General features: G+C 36.2%; 1 protein-coding gene across 2 annotated transcripts in view; it reads left to right on the forward strand.

Moving 5' to 3' along the window:
* KHDRBS2 (KH RNA binding domain containing, signal transduction associated 2) overlaps window positions 1-16,581 on the forward strand; it is a 133,333-nt gene that overhangs the window by 53,053 nt on the left and 63,699 nt on the right. For both annotated transcript variants that reach the window (XR_008351021.1, XM_053458740.1), the window contains exon 3: window positions 10,402-10,518. Coding sequence is in view for 1 of the 2 variants with exons in the window: in XM_053458740.1 (XP_053314715.1) it covers window positions 10,402-10,518 (117 nt within the window). In the remaining variant the exon portion in view is untranslated. The remainder of the gene's footprint in view (window positions 1-10,401; window positions 10,519-16,581) is intronic.

A 16,581-nucleotide genomic window follows, 5' to 3' on the forward strand; every position in this document is an offset into this window, starting at 1 on the left:
AGTACATTTCACTCAGTAGATGCAACATGTAACCCATTGCAGTGGATGCATGAGTTGAGAATATTCAGTGATGTTTAGCAAAGTCACTGTAAGTATAAGTCAAGCAAGTATAAGGCAAGACTCCTGGCAAGGCTATGTGTGTATGTGGGTGTGTGAAGTGGAGTGAGGTGTTATGTGTGATTAGAGGTATGTTTTAGTGTAAGTATGTGTGTATATGGCAGTATGTATATGGTACAGCGAGTGTGTAGGTCTATGTGTTAATGTGTATGTTAGTTACTGGGGGGTAGTGGGGCTGTACCTGTCCCCATGTCAAAAGCTGCCCTCACTTCCCTGTGCTGACCAGACTTCCTCTATGCATAATGCTAGGTAAGCATTATGACACAAAAATTAATAGGTAATCCACAGATATCTTGCAATTTCTTAATGTATTCCATATGAAATCACTTATGCTAACTCTTCCACAGAAGTTTTCCAACTTTTTTAATGTGAGTTGTCATATACCATTTAGAAGCTTAGATCTTGATGGAAATTGGTAATGTAATGGTAATGTAATGTATAGTCTACTAAGGACTTCACTAAAATACTTTGGTGTGAGACATGTAACTTAAGGGCCCAAGTGCTTTAGAAATGTTCTTCAAGTGCTACTCTTCTGGATTTAACTTACCTAAATGAACATTAGAAACGTCATTCTTAGTACTACTGAATTCCCAAACTTTTCCATAATTGTTTTTCTTCATGTTTTTAAACACATTATATATTATCTGCTACAGTTTATTTACAGAACATATTGGAAAGTATGAATTCATTTTTTGTCTAAGTGAAGTAGCACATTCAAATGGACACTCGAGCCAATGCCATCATATGTATCTTTAAAGTTATGTGGTGTCCCCCTTGTACAGGGAATATTCTGCAGAATCCTCCCATATGCATTTGCCCCATTCCTCACTCCGAAGCAACTTACCATGCAGGACATGCATTCTGCCGAACACATCCCCCATTACGTGATAATTACTACCACTCAGCTCCACCACTGTCTCGGCACACGGTCCATGCAGCCCCCCTGTGAACATGCACAGAAAACACCCACAGTCATTTCAATGGCAGCACTTTCTCATCTTTTACTGGTTGCTACAAGCAGCCATTTAGTGGTGGCACACATCAGGGCATGGAGGGGGCTCTGCAGCTTCTTTCTTTCTTTCTTTCTTTCTTTCTTTCTTTCCATATGGAACTGTTTTTTTTTTTGTTTTTTTTTGTTTTTTTTATATAAATACAGAATTAAGTGTAAAAGCTGCATTTGGATATATGTAGTCTGGTGGTCCCTGCTTATTCTTATATCAGTGGTCATTGCTTCCTAAGTAGCGACCAGTCAACACACTCAGGCCCTATGTCGTATTTTCCTCAAGTTTGGTTAACCATGAGTCCCATATCTTAGATTTTTTTTCAGAAATAAAGTATGATTTATAAAGCTGCCTTTCCATTTTTATTTGAAATTTCAGCTGGGAAATTACCGAGTTCCATGGGATTGGAAGATTTTGTTTCCACATACGAGCAATCAAAATTTTCACGGCTATAAAACAGTGAATAATAAACTGTTTTTCCTTATTATTACAGTTTGGCCATTCTAGATGTAATAATGCCGTTACAGGGGATCGATTGATAGATTTTGCTGTTAGTATATAAATTAAATCATACATTCTAAACCATATCTGTTTCACGCTTGCACAGTTCCACCAAATATGAACAAAACTTCCCTTGTCTGCTTTACATCTCCAGCAGATGTCTAAACAGTTAGGGTACATTTGGAACTGTTTTAATTTCTAAAATGACCATAATGCAATTGTATGTGCATAAATAACCCATTAGTGCTTTACAGAGCAGCATAGGTTGTCCCTTAAAAACCCAATTATGCCCCCATTCAAATCAGTCAGAAACAGATAACAGAAATATCATAATGTAAGCTTATAGATCATATTTGATTAACTCTTTTAATATCAATGCTGGAACCAGACCCTGTGGGAAAGTTCTGAGTGTTTCTAAACTTGTAAACGTGACTAAACAAGTGAAATTATTTCTAGTCAATGCATTCTAAAATGTTTGTGTCATATTACACTGCGAACTATGAAACATATTTCCCTTTGCTCCTGTAAAAGGTTTTAAAGTGCTATGGCACAAAATGCCAAACGACATACTTTAAAAGCAATCAATAGTTTTTCCATTTGCTACTAAAAAGGAACATGCCAATTTGTCATTTTTAGCTTGTTGATATGTAACTTTTGTGTGCTTTTAAAATGATTTTCATCTCTCAGACCTTTATAGAAATAGCTCACATTTCACTGTAAGCAGATTGCAGTCCCAAATGACTTGCAAAGTAAAGGTAATCAATGTGAAGGTTTCTGCTAACAAAATGTACTCCTTCAGCCGAAATACGAAAATAGATGCTGTAAATCAGAGGGAAAGATGCCGACAACAAACATTTACCAGGATAAATATCTATACTAAGCAGTCCAAATATGTTGTTCTATGTGTAATAAATGAAAAAAGGGATTTTAATAATGGATCACAAAAGTAATCATTCTTGCAACTCAACAAAAAATAGGAGGTAAATTACTTTGTCAATGGACCACAGAAAAGGTCATTATCAAAGATCACTTTCCTACAACACTTTTAACATCCTGCAATGCTGTATTATGCAATATACATACAATTCATTAAACATACTAAATAAGGAAGAAAATATATATTTTTGTTTTAATGCAATTGTAATTTTTACAACTTTCCATAATATAGCTACCAAATGTTTTCTTGTGCCAATCATGGTTAGTCTTCCACGTTTGATTTGTCCATATTTTAAAAATAAAATGTTTGGTATACCAAGCATGCATTGTTGTTACTCCTTTTCTATCCATCTTCTTTGATAAATCCTATCTCATTAATTGTGTATTGTCTGTAAACATCAAGACACAGACAAATATATTGCTAGTTAAAAAGTGAATTTCGTGTTATTCATGGTTAGTACGGTGGCTATGGTTATGATTATAAAGACAATGATGCCACATTTATACCAGGGGAGCAAAAATCCCTTCATGACTCCATAACTCACTGGGACAGCATCTTGTAAATTATAATATGTACCCCTTTAATAAACTTTCTTGACAAAAAAGACCTCAGTCAATTTATAAAATTATGCAGACTGCGGTTTCTGAGCCATTTTTCATAGAAACACTACAATTATTAATGTCCTGCAGTGAGTATTAAAATATTGAAACACAATAAATATAAAATCTGTACCCTTTTGGTTTAAACTTAATTGTGATAATTTGATTTTAACGTCTATTCAATTTAAACAAATATGATCCTATATAACAGTTAAACCGTGTGCCCCAAACTAATGAAGAAATATTCTTTTCATGCTAGTTAGTGTAAAAAGTGGTTCTATTTCAGGTTTTAAGAAAAAGTGTAATACGGTAATTAAAGTGTAAACTGATGTTTTTTGTGATTGGTATTTTCATATATGGAAGTGAAAGGGTCATTAAGCCAAAATATTTATATTTTCTATTGGTTATTTTTAACCTCAAACATTGCGGCTATGATTAGCTAATTATTGCATAGGCATCGCTACAGGGGAGAACAATTGCCCCCCCCAGGTTATTATTTGCCCCAACTGCCAAATTTGTAACCTCTCTACATGTGACCCAGGGTGGAACTTTGACAGAGGTAGGTTTCTGTGTTCCTTCAATCAGGGGGGAGTGGGTGTGCCCGGAAGTGCAAAGAGGGAGACAAGAATAGGGCTGGATAGAGTTGAGGCTAAGGTGAATGAGTGGGGGATGGAGGGAGAGGGTAAGAGAGTCACTGGGAATATGCATGTAAGGATGTGTGTATGAGCATGAATATGTAAATGTGTCAGAGCATGTATGTGCAAATGTTGGTGTGTGAATATGGCCGTGTAAGTGTAAGTATGGATGTGTCTAAATAAGTGTGGGTGAGCATGGCTGTGTAAGTGTGTGAGAGCATGGCTGTGTGTTTGTGCAAAAGCATGACTGTGTATGCGTGGGAGCAAAGATTTGTAAGTGTTTCCGTGTAAGCATGGATGTGTGTTTGTGTGAGGGCATGGCTGTTTGTTTGTGTGAAAGCACAACTGTGGAGAGGAGGAGACAAAATAGACTAAGACAGGAGAAGAAAAGGTAAGAGGAAGAGAAAGAGGAGCTGCAGGAGAGGAGACAGAGACAAAAGAAAGGTTCAAAAGCATGAAGCATGAAGCATGGGTGTGATGGTCCTCTGATGGCAGTACACAGTAATTCCCATCACTGATGAGAGTTATTGTGTACTACCACCAGTGCCTGGCTCAGCATAAAGTGATGGAAGTTATGTTGTACAATGCACCTGAGTCAGGTACTGATGAATTGATGAAATGAATTGATGCTCTATGTACCTCCTATCAAGGAGTCATCTTCAATAAACAGAAATGTTGGTTTTAATATTAACATCTACATCATTAATATACATATTAAAATCACTGTGCCTAGTATTCCTTCTTATAGTACTCCACTGCGAACAATATTATTTGAAATTATTTTATATAATAATGTTATAGTATTTCTTACGACTACCCACTTTAATTTAAAGGTCAATCAGCAAAAGCTAGATACCAATATTTACACTAAAACTATAGCACTACCTAAATATACAGTTGTGTGAAAAAGAATGTACACCCTCTTTGAATTCTATGGTTTTACATATCAGGACTTAATAACAATCTCTAAAAATTAGGTAAATACATCCTTAGATGAACAACAACACATGACATATTACACGTGTGAAAAACTAAGTATACTCTTACTGCTTCCATAGGAATTAAGATGCTATATAGCAGACAGGTGCAGCTAATTAAATGCCCTTGATTAATTGATAAGCAAGTGTGACCACCTCTATAAAGGCTGAGGTTTGAGAAGACTGGTCTGGAGCATTCAGATGTGTGTTAACACAATGAGAAAAGAAAAGAGTGATATTCAGCGCTTAAAATAAAAATGCCAGATATCTGGTGTAATGACACAACTTAAAAAAGTATAATACCTTGGTGCTGCAGAACCAACACACTGACCACAAGTCTGTAAAAGATAATACACAAAACAAAAAAAATAAAGTGCTACGCAAAATTTACAAACGACACCACAATATGTGTGAAAATTAAATTAAATAATACTTAAATTCATTAAAGTGGATTCTTCAATAGGTTCCTCTGTTGGGAAGCCCATAGAGCCCCTTCTGGGGAATGGAGTTTCTGTTACACCGGTACAAAGAAGAAACTCCATTCCCCAGAATGGGCTCTATGGGCTTCCCAACAGAGGAACCTATTGAAGAATCCACTTTAATGAATTTAAGTATTATTTAATTTAATTTTCGCACATATTGTGGTGTCGTTTGTAAATTTTGCGCAGCACTTTATTTATTTATGTATTTATTTATTATTTATTTTTTTGTTTTGTGTGTTAACACAATGCCAAGATGAAGGACATCACCAATGATCTTAGAGAAGTAATTGTTGCTGCCCATCAATCTAGGAAGAGTTATAAGGCCATTTTTCAAACAAGTCCATCATCCTACAGTGAGAAAGATTATTCAAAAGTAGAAAACATTTAAGACTGTTGCCAATCTTCCCAGGAGTGGACGTCCCAGCAAATTCACTCCAAAGTCAGACCGTGCAAAACAAAACAAGAGTTATATCCAGTGGTCGAATTAAAAGTTTTTACTTCTGAGCTTTTTTACTAAAAGTCGGGGGAAGGGGAGGATAGGATGACCACATTTTATTTCTGCCATTCAGGGACACGGTATGAAGCGCTTGAGATCACACACACACACACAGGTAATATATATATATATGTATATATAGATAGATAGATAGATAGATAGATAGATAGATAGATAGATAGATAGATAGATAGATAGATAGATAGATAGACCCTGCTGCCAATTCCTGTAATATTGAAAAAATTGGACCCTACACAAACATTTCCTTTGGATCCACTCCACTCTCCCTAGCATTCAATCACTCCCTCTGCTACCACACCAAAAATAGATGTAGATCAAATAAACAACACATACAACAGCACTTGCATATATAGATCAATTGAAATTCACATGTGAACTCACCACTGAGGGTACAGATCAAATAATTTACATAAAAACATCGCATTAAGGTATAGATAAAAATGTGAGGGCATCTCTCCAACAGCTAAAGCATGGCCAAAATTGGATCATGCAACAGGACACCAGCAAATCTAAAACAGAATGGTTAAAAAAGTAAAGAATCAAGGTGTTGCAATGGCCCAGTTAAAGTCACAAGTAAGCTGTGCATAAACAAATGCCTGCAAACCTCAATGAATTAAAGCAATGTTGTAAAGAAGAGTGGGCCAAAATTCCTCTACAACGATGTGAGTTCTACAAGCTATTGAATCAAAAGAGGTTCTTAGTTTTTCACATATGGCTTCTCCATGTTGGCTTTATTTTTTTAATAAATCATGACACGGTGGTTGTTATTATGTCTTCATATGTAAAACCATGGAATTCAAGGTGTTTTTTCTTTTTTTGCATGACTGTAGATTTAGGTAGATCTCTTTTTTTTAATGAAACCATGTTAATTACGGTAATAAAAATCCCAGGTGGTTGTTTTACAAACCTGAGTCTTAAGTTATATAAATTCATCCACATATATTATAAATTTTTATGTCCCTGTACCAAAAATATTGTATAGCCAGTTCTTTATATGTTGCACTTTCCTACAGAGGGGGTTATTCTGGTGATAAGTGGTACAAAAATGTGCAACCATAGCAACCACTGGAGTTTTTCTGTCAGTTACTCATCATAATGTACATACGCCATATGTCCATCTTTTCTAGGGATACTGTGGACCTGAAACTTTATTTCTACCACCCTTGTCATCCTTTTAGTTGCCTAGCATAGATTAAAACATAGATATTGTTACACAGGTGACAGATTTCACTAGTCCTGCAAAAGCTCCCATGTAAATAAACTTTCCAGTTTGTGAAGGTGCAAAAATCAACTCATCCTTTCGTGCATGTAATATTTGCCTTAAAAAAAAACAAAAAAAGCATCAGCTCAGCTCTTAATGAGAGATATAGATCCACTGGTTTCAAAAGCAACAGAGCACTTCTTATACAAGCTAAGGAACACTTTATCTTATCAAGAAGTACAAGTCGTATGTTATGTACACGTGTTAATCATTGCTTTTTGTATAGGTTGTCTTACCTACTTAAGCAATTTTAGCAAACAGTAATACAAATGGTTCATAGTATGTTTAATAGGGTTCACTTAAAGTTTATATTAGTAAAGGAATTTGAAGACTGTATTGATCTATACTTGTTCTGCTATTTAAGCCATTAAAGCCTCATGGTGCAGCAATAAGATTTACATATGGACCGATAGATTTATATATGCACTTGAAGTTTAGTGATTGTCTTTAAACCACAGCAGTCAGTGCAATTGTTATTGCTTGTCCATTGCATGGTTAATTCTACAATAAGACAGAAGAATAGGTTTGCATTGGTGGTTCGGTGGTTAAATTGTCATATGCCACACAGGAGGTTGAGGTTCAATTCCCAGCTAAAGCAAACCTTCTCACAATTGTCACGTCTCCGGGACCTGTTACCAGCAGGCAGGCTGCTGCCAGCACGCACAAGACTTCTGAGTTGCAAGTACTTACAAGGAGGCTGGGCAGACTGGACGTCCCATTTAAAAATCTGGAACTGTTCTGAACAGATACCCTAGTGTGATCCTTCTATTGTGTTTGCTGTATTGGATTCATGTTTTTTTCTGATATTGACCCTTGGCTTGCCTGACTGCTCTCCTGCCAAGAGACTTTGTTCCTGATTGTCCTACTTATGTACCATACCTTGCTTGTCTGACTACCTGCTCTTCGAACAGACCCTTGCATGATTACTTGTTTAGTGAATCGAACCCGGCAGTGTCTGACCAGCCATCATGCATTAACTCCTGGCACATTTTTATACACCTGCCTATACCAGAGCCTTCATGGTATTGGGATCATCAAAGTCCATGTACACTTATCATGGGGTTCAACCTCTCCCTAGGTGACTCATGCAAAAACTTCTGCGATGTTTGCTCCTAAGATAAACCCAAAAGAATGGGTTAATACATATTTCCAGTGCATATTGGGACAGACTTACCAGTGCATCACCTGCATATAATGCACGTATGGAACTAGGTCAACCAGGAAATGGAGTAATGTCAATACCCCAACTTAATCTTGTTGACATCTTTAGACATGATTAAGGTCTGTGATTAGCAGGGCTGTCATGGAGGTTTCCTTTTTATATTTACATAAATCCCGAGAGTTAGAAGATAGCCAGGTAGTGATACAGAGGCTATTATTCATAAATTAATAGGATGACCCTAGGCATCAGACGTTTAACTATCTTGTCATTTTTATAGAATATCTTTAAACCTGTATAGTCATAAAATTGATTGCTGATACACTATCCTTCAATTAGTGTGTAACTGACTGAAAGGTTTAATTAAAAAGCTCAAAGTGGTTTTGAAACACTCATTGATATCAATTACAGTTCACTTTCCCAATGAGCTAATAATTGGGAAGACTGCTGAGCTTAATTTTGGTTCATAATAACTTTTTTTAATAATATGTTTTCCATATATGTATTTCTTCTTAAATTAGTAAAATATCTCACCTATTGTCTTGAATTGACTTTTTTATTCTTTACAGATCTAAACAGATATTAGACATGTGCAAATGGACAATAAACGATTCAGACCCATGTTTCAGTTAGTTTTTTACCATTTTGATTTTGGACAACAAATTCTGTTTCCTGCCCATTTATTTCGGAATAAAATTGGAGGCCTTTTTAGAAGCAAAAAATTTTTCTGACATGGCATTGGGGTTGACAGGGAATGAAAATTTTGTTGGGGGTTTGATTGTAATTCATTGTAAAAACAATGGCATTGACATCCATCATGGGCACATTAGTTGATGCCGTGATTGAGAATTACTGAAGCTTTTAGTTCAATATCAGCCGGAGATTGATCAAACATCACCCTAATAAAAAAAAATGAATTACACCAATGATTAAACACGGTATGTCCTCAAATACATAAAGCATCTCATATTTGGGTAGTGACTTGTTCTTTTATTAACTGCTTTCCTTTTTTAACATTTTATTTTTACTTCAGGACATCTTTTTTGTGTGCTGTTGTTTCTAGCAGGTGGATAAATAATTAACCATGAACGTGCTGTGCATAGCTGCCTCTAGCTTTAATCTTCCTCACCTTTATATGCTCAATGCACATTTCATCTAGCCTTCTCCAAGGCTGCTTTTGTTTAATGTCTCTCTAGACAGTTCTATGACTCTTACATTGGCTGATGCCCTGCTGTTATTAATGCACAAACCATACATAATTAGATAATTTCATACCACGAACCTCAGAACTTGCATTTGGGTGCTTTTGTACCTGATTTTTAATGCTGAGTAAAAGCATTACAAATGTAATTTCGCTCCTTTGCACTGTAAACACAGCAACAATAATTTCTGATGTTTTTTTGATTTGTAATAAGATTTTTGCTGCAAACGAAAAAGTTACCATTTTCTTTTAAAAAATTTGCTAAAAGGTAAGTTTATTGATTAATTTTTTTATTGACTTCTTTTTACTGCACAGAATAATCAAAAAGTCAAATTAAGGTGTCCTGACTAATGCATTCTGAATAAAACGGCATACAATGATGTATGCTGTAATTGGGATGGAACATCGTATTGTAAGTCCATTTGCGCAGTATAAAGAAGATTAAAATTCTAATTCAGAAGCCATATGGTAAATCTATATATGACTATTTGTACAATTGTAAATAACATTTATCTTAAAATTAAACATTCCTATGGATCTTCCCAATGTACCTGTGAGTTAAGCAATGATGTTCGTCATAAGCACTGTATATGGAGAAATATGGACTCACATCTGGAAATATTCATTTAAAGTTGCATGTAATGCAATCAGTAATGGGTATGCATTGTATTATTTGAATACTGATAAATAAGCCTCATCTGTATATCACATAAATTGTGACATTCTTTACAACTTCTTTGTCAAAATCCATCTGTTGTTAAAAAGAGGGCATTTGACATCACACACCTGTTTTGTTAATTTATTTTCTGGAGCTTTTTATTTGCAATTTAATTTTTTTTTACAAATTACATATTTAAAGTTACATGTACCATGGTTCGTAAACAAATTGTTATTTGGTTGTCTCAGTGACAACTGAATAATAGAACTGCAACAACATTTGTATTGTTGCCTATTTCTACTTTACAGTAATTGTACATTCATATAATTATTATAGCTTTGTTGTATTTTTTGCAGTTCAATTTTGTTGGAAAGTTGCTTGGACCAAGAGGGAATTCTTTGAAGAGGTTACAAGAAGAAACTGGGGCAAAAATGTCAATCTTGGGTAAAGGTTCAATGAGAGACAAGGCAAAGGTAAATATTATTTAGTAATAGATGTTACATTTGTCTTATTTGTTGTCTTCAGCGCTTTGTTGTATTGCAAATTGCAGAAGATAGAATAATTGAAACATTCAGATCAATGTGAATAAGTGTGTGTGGTGTAATATGGAGTAAATGTACATCAAAATACATCTCTGCAGGGATATAAAAGGTTAAAGATTAGCAGTTGGGGTTAATTATGGTTAACAACTTATTACTGTATGTTTATTACTGAATTTGAGTGAATGAAATTATCAATTGATTTTATTAGGATTTTATTGTACATTGGAAGTGAGATGCATTGATTCAAGCACATTGTACAGCTAATATAACATATTATGTTTCCACAAATACTTAGTAGACAGAGAATGGGGTAATTATCAAAATGCTGTGCGCACACATGGTTTGCAACCAGCAAACAAAGGAGCTTTATGTGTGCAAAATAGGTTAGTTAACGTTTAAAAGCGGTATGACACAATCTCCGGGCAAACCACTGTGCAGTCCTGGCCGCGTCCCGCAAGGGAAGGCTCCGGGTAGCCGGAGCCCAGAAGTTCCCAGCTATGCCCATACTTTCCACATCCTAAGATTCTACAAGCCTATTGTAACTTAAAAGGGGGGTTGCAAATGCACATTAAGCTCTTTTTCTCTTGCCAGTAACAATTTAAAAAAAATCGCAATCTTGAACTTTATGGTTTACCATCTGTCCAAAAAATTTCTGACGTGGGTCTTTCTGACATCACCATCACCCATATGATTATTCCTGATTTGTTCATCCTCTAGGAACAATAAATTAAGTTTCCGCTGACCGTTCTTAGTTTAAGATTCATTGGGGATTAAAAAATGTAGAGCATGAAAACGTGTCCTGAAAATAAAAAACTGAAGAGGAAAACATAAAATAAATGTGGGAGCAGATCTGGCCATTAGACCATGTATATCCAGGTTTTAAATGCCTCCATGGATCTTTCGATTTAAAATCAGCAATAACATTTTTAAGCTAGTGGGAAGATCTGCCTTCTGGCTGTCATCTCCTCCACATCTATTTTCACCTGGTAACACAAAATTAAAATCATCTCCGGCTATTAAAGGGCAAGAACATTTTGGAAAAGAAGGAGATACACTCATTCATTACTATCTGGTGATGCATATACATTCATGAAACGAACATTACAACCTTTAAAAACAGCATCATTGTTTTGCAGATGGTGTGCAGATCCTGTAAGGGTTAAGCATACCTTATCACATGACAACAATGACAGCCTCCAGGTCTGCTAATAAAGGCAGATTATTGGAACAAAAGGAGATAATACCATGTTTTTGTTAATGTAAACCTATGCATTGTATATTGTGCTCAAGTTGAAAAATATTTTGCCATAACTCTGCAATACAGACTTGTCTAATGGCTATTTAGTTTTCTCTTTATATTTTTTTCTGTTTGGTAAATCTAACACAAATAATTGAAAACGAAGCCTTATTTAAATTGCCGTGGAAAAAAATATCCAACATTTGAAAACAGGAGGTATAAAAGGTATCTACGGGGTTAATGCTTTTGGGGGAACATTTGCTGGTACTTGTGATGGGAGATTCCTGGAAGGTGGAGGTGGGAACCTCAGGTATGAGCATCATGTCCTTCCCTAAGGGTGTGGTACTTGAATAAATTGGTAAGCTTGGGGGGTTCTTTATATTAATTGTTTAAGTTGATTATTTATGTTGATTTATGTTATTTATTGGTTTTTGGTTCGATAGTCATAGCCCCTGTTAACACACCTATTTTTCAAACTCAACTCTGGTTGTTGTGTCTTTATTGAGTTATGTGGGTACTTGGGAGGGTTAGCATGGGAATCAAGACTACATTAGTCATAGCTATCTGGGGGGAAAATCTCTAATTCTCAGGATGTCCCAGCTTCTAATTGTGGAGGCATCACAATCAGTGGTGGACAGAGACATTTTTTGAGTGGGGCACACCTTACTTTTATACAGTTTAGTTTTATACAGTTTAAAATCTCTTGATCATAAAGCTACCTTGTACAATTTTTGTTACCTCCACTTTTTAAAGTCTGCTTGCCTTTATTTAGTCCATCTTTGTTTTAATCCAAAATCCAAGAATTATAGTTAATTTATTAAGTGCCAAGAGATTCTTAAGGATCTGAGTTTTTACCACAGCCCATTTCATATGTTTTTAAGGAAATCCTCCATAAGTATGATGTTAAGAAGATTTTAAGAAGCTCTATTTTTGTTCAAGGTCAATAGTCCGAAGCTTTTAATATTGTCTCATTATTTTGAGAAATCAAACGTCCACATTCAACATCCGCTTGCAAAGAATTGTGAATACTGAGGATAGGCTATGGGAGCACAGGTTTAGTATATATATATATATATATATATATATATATATATATATATATATATATATATATATCTATATATTTATATTTATATATATTTATATATATATATATATATATATATATATATATATATATATATATATATATATATATATATATATATATTAGGAGTGTGTGACAATGTTAGATTAAGCTGAGATTGAATTTCATCTGTTTACCATACTGCAAGTGTCAAGTAGTGTTGTGCAGAAAATTGGCTGGGTTGGAGTGGATTGGAAAAGCTGCACAACCATCGTTCATTTTATTGATTTGCTGGGACTGCAGCAGAAGGTTTTTTTCCATTTTTATGTAATAATTAAATTATTTATTTTAGGGCTGTTTTTTAATGTAAAAATTATTAAAACACAATTCTTTATATATTTTTTATACGAACAATAAAACCTTTTGTTTTTGGACAACATAAAATAATAAATCCGTAAATATTTTTACTTCTTTTTTTTTAGTTCTTGAAATACTTTTCAAGTAAAACCTCTTAATTTTGGACAACACAAATAATAAATCAGAAATTAACAGCAAATTAACAAATTAACAGCGACTACAACAACAGCAACAAAAAATATTTGGAAATGTCTGCTAAACAGAGTGATTCTAGTTCTTGTGAGTTGGGCGGAGGCAACAGCAAACTGAGCCCTTTTTTTTCCTGAAATCAGAAACCAGCCGCCTACAGCAACAGCAGCAGTATTAGTGAACATCCTGGCTGCAGTGTTGATAAAATATACTCCACCCCACCTACCAACATGAGGCACAATTGGCACAATTACGCTGTGCTCTGCCCTGTCTCTACTGCTGCAGTTTTACAGATGTTATTTTATTTACACTACCCTTACACACTGCCTTTACTCACTCTTGTCCATAAATATACATATACACTGTTCTTAAACACACCTGCCCATACACTCTGCCTTCACACACACCTGCCCATTAACACACATATACACATACACTGCCCTTACACATGACTGCCCATACACACTGACTTAACACACACCTGCCCATTAACACGCGTATACATATACACTCTTCTTACACACACCTGCCCATACACTCTGCCTTTACACACACCTGTTCATTAACATGCATATACATATACACATATACTGCCCTTACACACTCCTGCCTTTACATTTACCTGCCCATTAACATGCACATACACTGCCCTTAAACACCGCTGCCTTTACACACACATATGCACATACACACACCATCTTACAAACACACAAATACCACACCTGCCCATACACACAAGATTAAAAACATACACATATGTACACTTACACTGCCCTTACACCCCTTTCTCCCCATCTCTTACTTTTCTCACCCTCCATCCTGTTTTGGTAGCGTGAGGTCTGTCATTTCAGACCTCTGCTTTAGTGCTCCCTCATCACTATGCACCAGCTATTGATGCAGAGCAGGGGGTATGACATCATATCCCGGGGCTCAGCATCAATTGCTGGTGCATAGTGATTAGGTGCTCCCTAACGGGCCAGTTAAAGGGAGATTGTGATCTCCCTAACCAGCCTTGCTCATTGGACACCTCCTACCCAGACCAGCAATCATGGTGCCTGGGTGTGCACTGCCCATGGGAGCGCCCGCTTAGCAGGGCTGTTTGGGGAGATTACAATCTTGCAGCTGCCCTGGAACTCCCCTGAAGACTGCCACAGGGGAGATAGCCTCTATGCTTGCCTCTCCCCTATAGATACTCTACTGTTTTTAGTGGCTTCAGCAATCTGATTCACAACTGGGCCCCTAGAACACATCATGCAGCTGCTGATCGGGCGGCTGTGCGCCCCCTCGCAGCTGCGCCCGACGCGAGTGCTTTTCTCGCCGTACCCTTGCTCTACTGATACCCAGTGCTCTACTGCTGCTGCTTCCTTCAATTCATCAAAATGTCCAATTCTTCAATCCCATAGCATACTGCTGCATGTATCTATTGGTTAGTGTAGTGCTGCTATTGGTGGTGGTCCTGCAATGCAAAATTGAGTCTGGGTCTCTTCCCAAACCTTGAGATGCTGCTGATCTAAGTGAAAGGTGAGTCCAGAAGGTGTCAGTAACCTCCATCCTTTTTCTTACAGTGCATATGTCTATAGTTGGAATAGGTAAAGCTGGGTGTTAGCTAGAAAGTAATATAGTATCTAATTCGTTTTAAGATTTTTATGCCCTTATATTAATTAAGGGGAATTAAGTTCAAGCTTATGTGTTTTTTGTTACAGATTCACTTACAATATTTTTATGTTAAATAGCATTTGTTCTAAGAAAAAATATAACTATATATTGTAAAAAGAAAAAGTAAACTGAAATCTGAGAAAAAGTTACTACTTTTATGTGTGCTTCTACATAATCATGCTTTGCATGTATTTCCTTAATACAGTCAGTCAGTATATATAAGCATATTTTGATATAATATGTAGGATGCAGAGTTGGAGATACTTTATGGGTGGATTCAAGGGGATAATGGGCCAACTGCCCCCACTCAAGAAAGACAACCGCATACTCCACGAATTAAAGGTTTATTACTCACACCTGTGGCTTTTTAAATTGCAATTAGTGTCTATGTATAAATAGTCAATGAGTTTGTTAGCTCTCACGTGGATGCACTTTGCAGGCTACATATTGAGTCATGGGGAGCAGAAAAGAACCGTTAAAAGACCTGCGTAACAAGGTAATGGAACTTTATAAAGATAGAAAAGGACATAAAAAGATATCCAATGCCTTGAAAAAGCTAGTCAGTTCAATCACATATTAAGAAGTGGAAAATTTGTGAATCTCTTGATACCAAGCCAAGGTCAGGTTGACCAAGAAAGATTTCAGCCGCAACTGCAAGAAGAATAGTTAAGAGAAATATTAGGAGAAATACAGGCTGGAAAAAGTTGGTTGTTTCAAGGAGCACAATACAACAATACTTGAACAAAAACGAGCTGCATGGTCGTGTTGCCAGAAAGAAGTCTTTACTGCGCCAATGCCACAAAAAAGCACAGTTACAATATGCCCGACAAAGCCTTGGCATGTCTTACAGCTTTTGGCGCACTGTAAGCGCTATGGTTGCAGAGGGGTCAACAAGGCCTATAGTGAATATAATATATAAAGAATACATCCCCACTGTGAAGCATGGTGGTGGTTCACTGATGTTTTGGGTGTGTGAGGCATAGGAAATCTTGTGAAAATTGACAGCAAGATGAATCCAGCATGTTATCAGGAAATACTGGCAAACAATTCTTCCGCACAAAAGCTGAGCATGGAATTTGGACTATCCAGGACGACAATGATCCTAAGCACAAGGCCAAGTTGATTATCCAGTAGCTACAGCAGAAAAAGGTAAAGATTCTGGAGTGGCCATCACAGTCTCTTGACCTTAATAAGATCCCAAATGTACGGTTCATACAAGACGACCAAAGACTTTGCATGACTTGAAGGCATTTTGCCATGACGAATGGGCAGCTATACTATCTGCAAGAATTTGGGGCCTCATAGACAACTATTACAAAAGACTGAAAGCTGTCATGATGCTAAAGGGGGCAGTACACAGTATTAATAACTAATGTTATGCAGACTCTTGAACAGGGGTCATTTCATTTTTTGTTGCCATGTTTTGTTTAATGATTGTACCATTCTGTTACAACCTACAGTTGAATCTGAATCCCATAAGAAATAAAAG

Source organism: Spea bombifrons, chromosome 3 (genome assembly GCF_027358695.1).
Source record: "Spea bombifrons isolate aSpeBom1 chromosome 3, aSpeBom1.2.pri, whole genome shotgun sequence".
In the NCBI taxonomy this organism is placed as follows: domain Eukaryota; kingdom Metazoa; phylum Chordata; class Amphibia; order Anura; family Pelobatidae; genus Spea; species Spea bombifrons.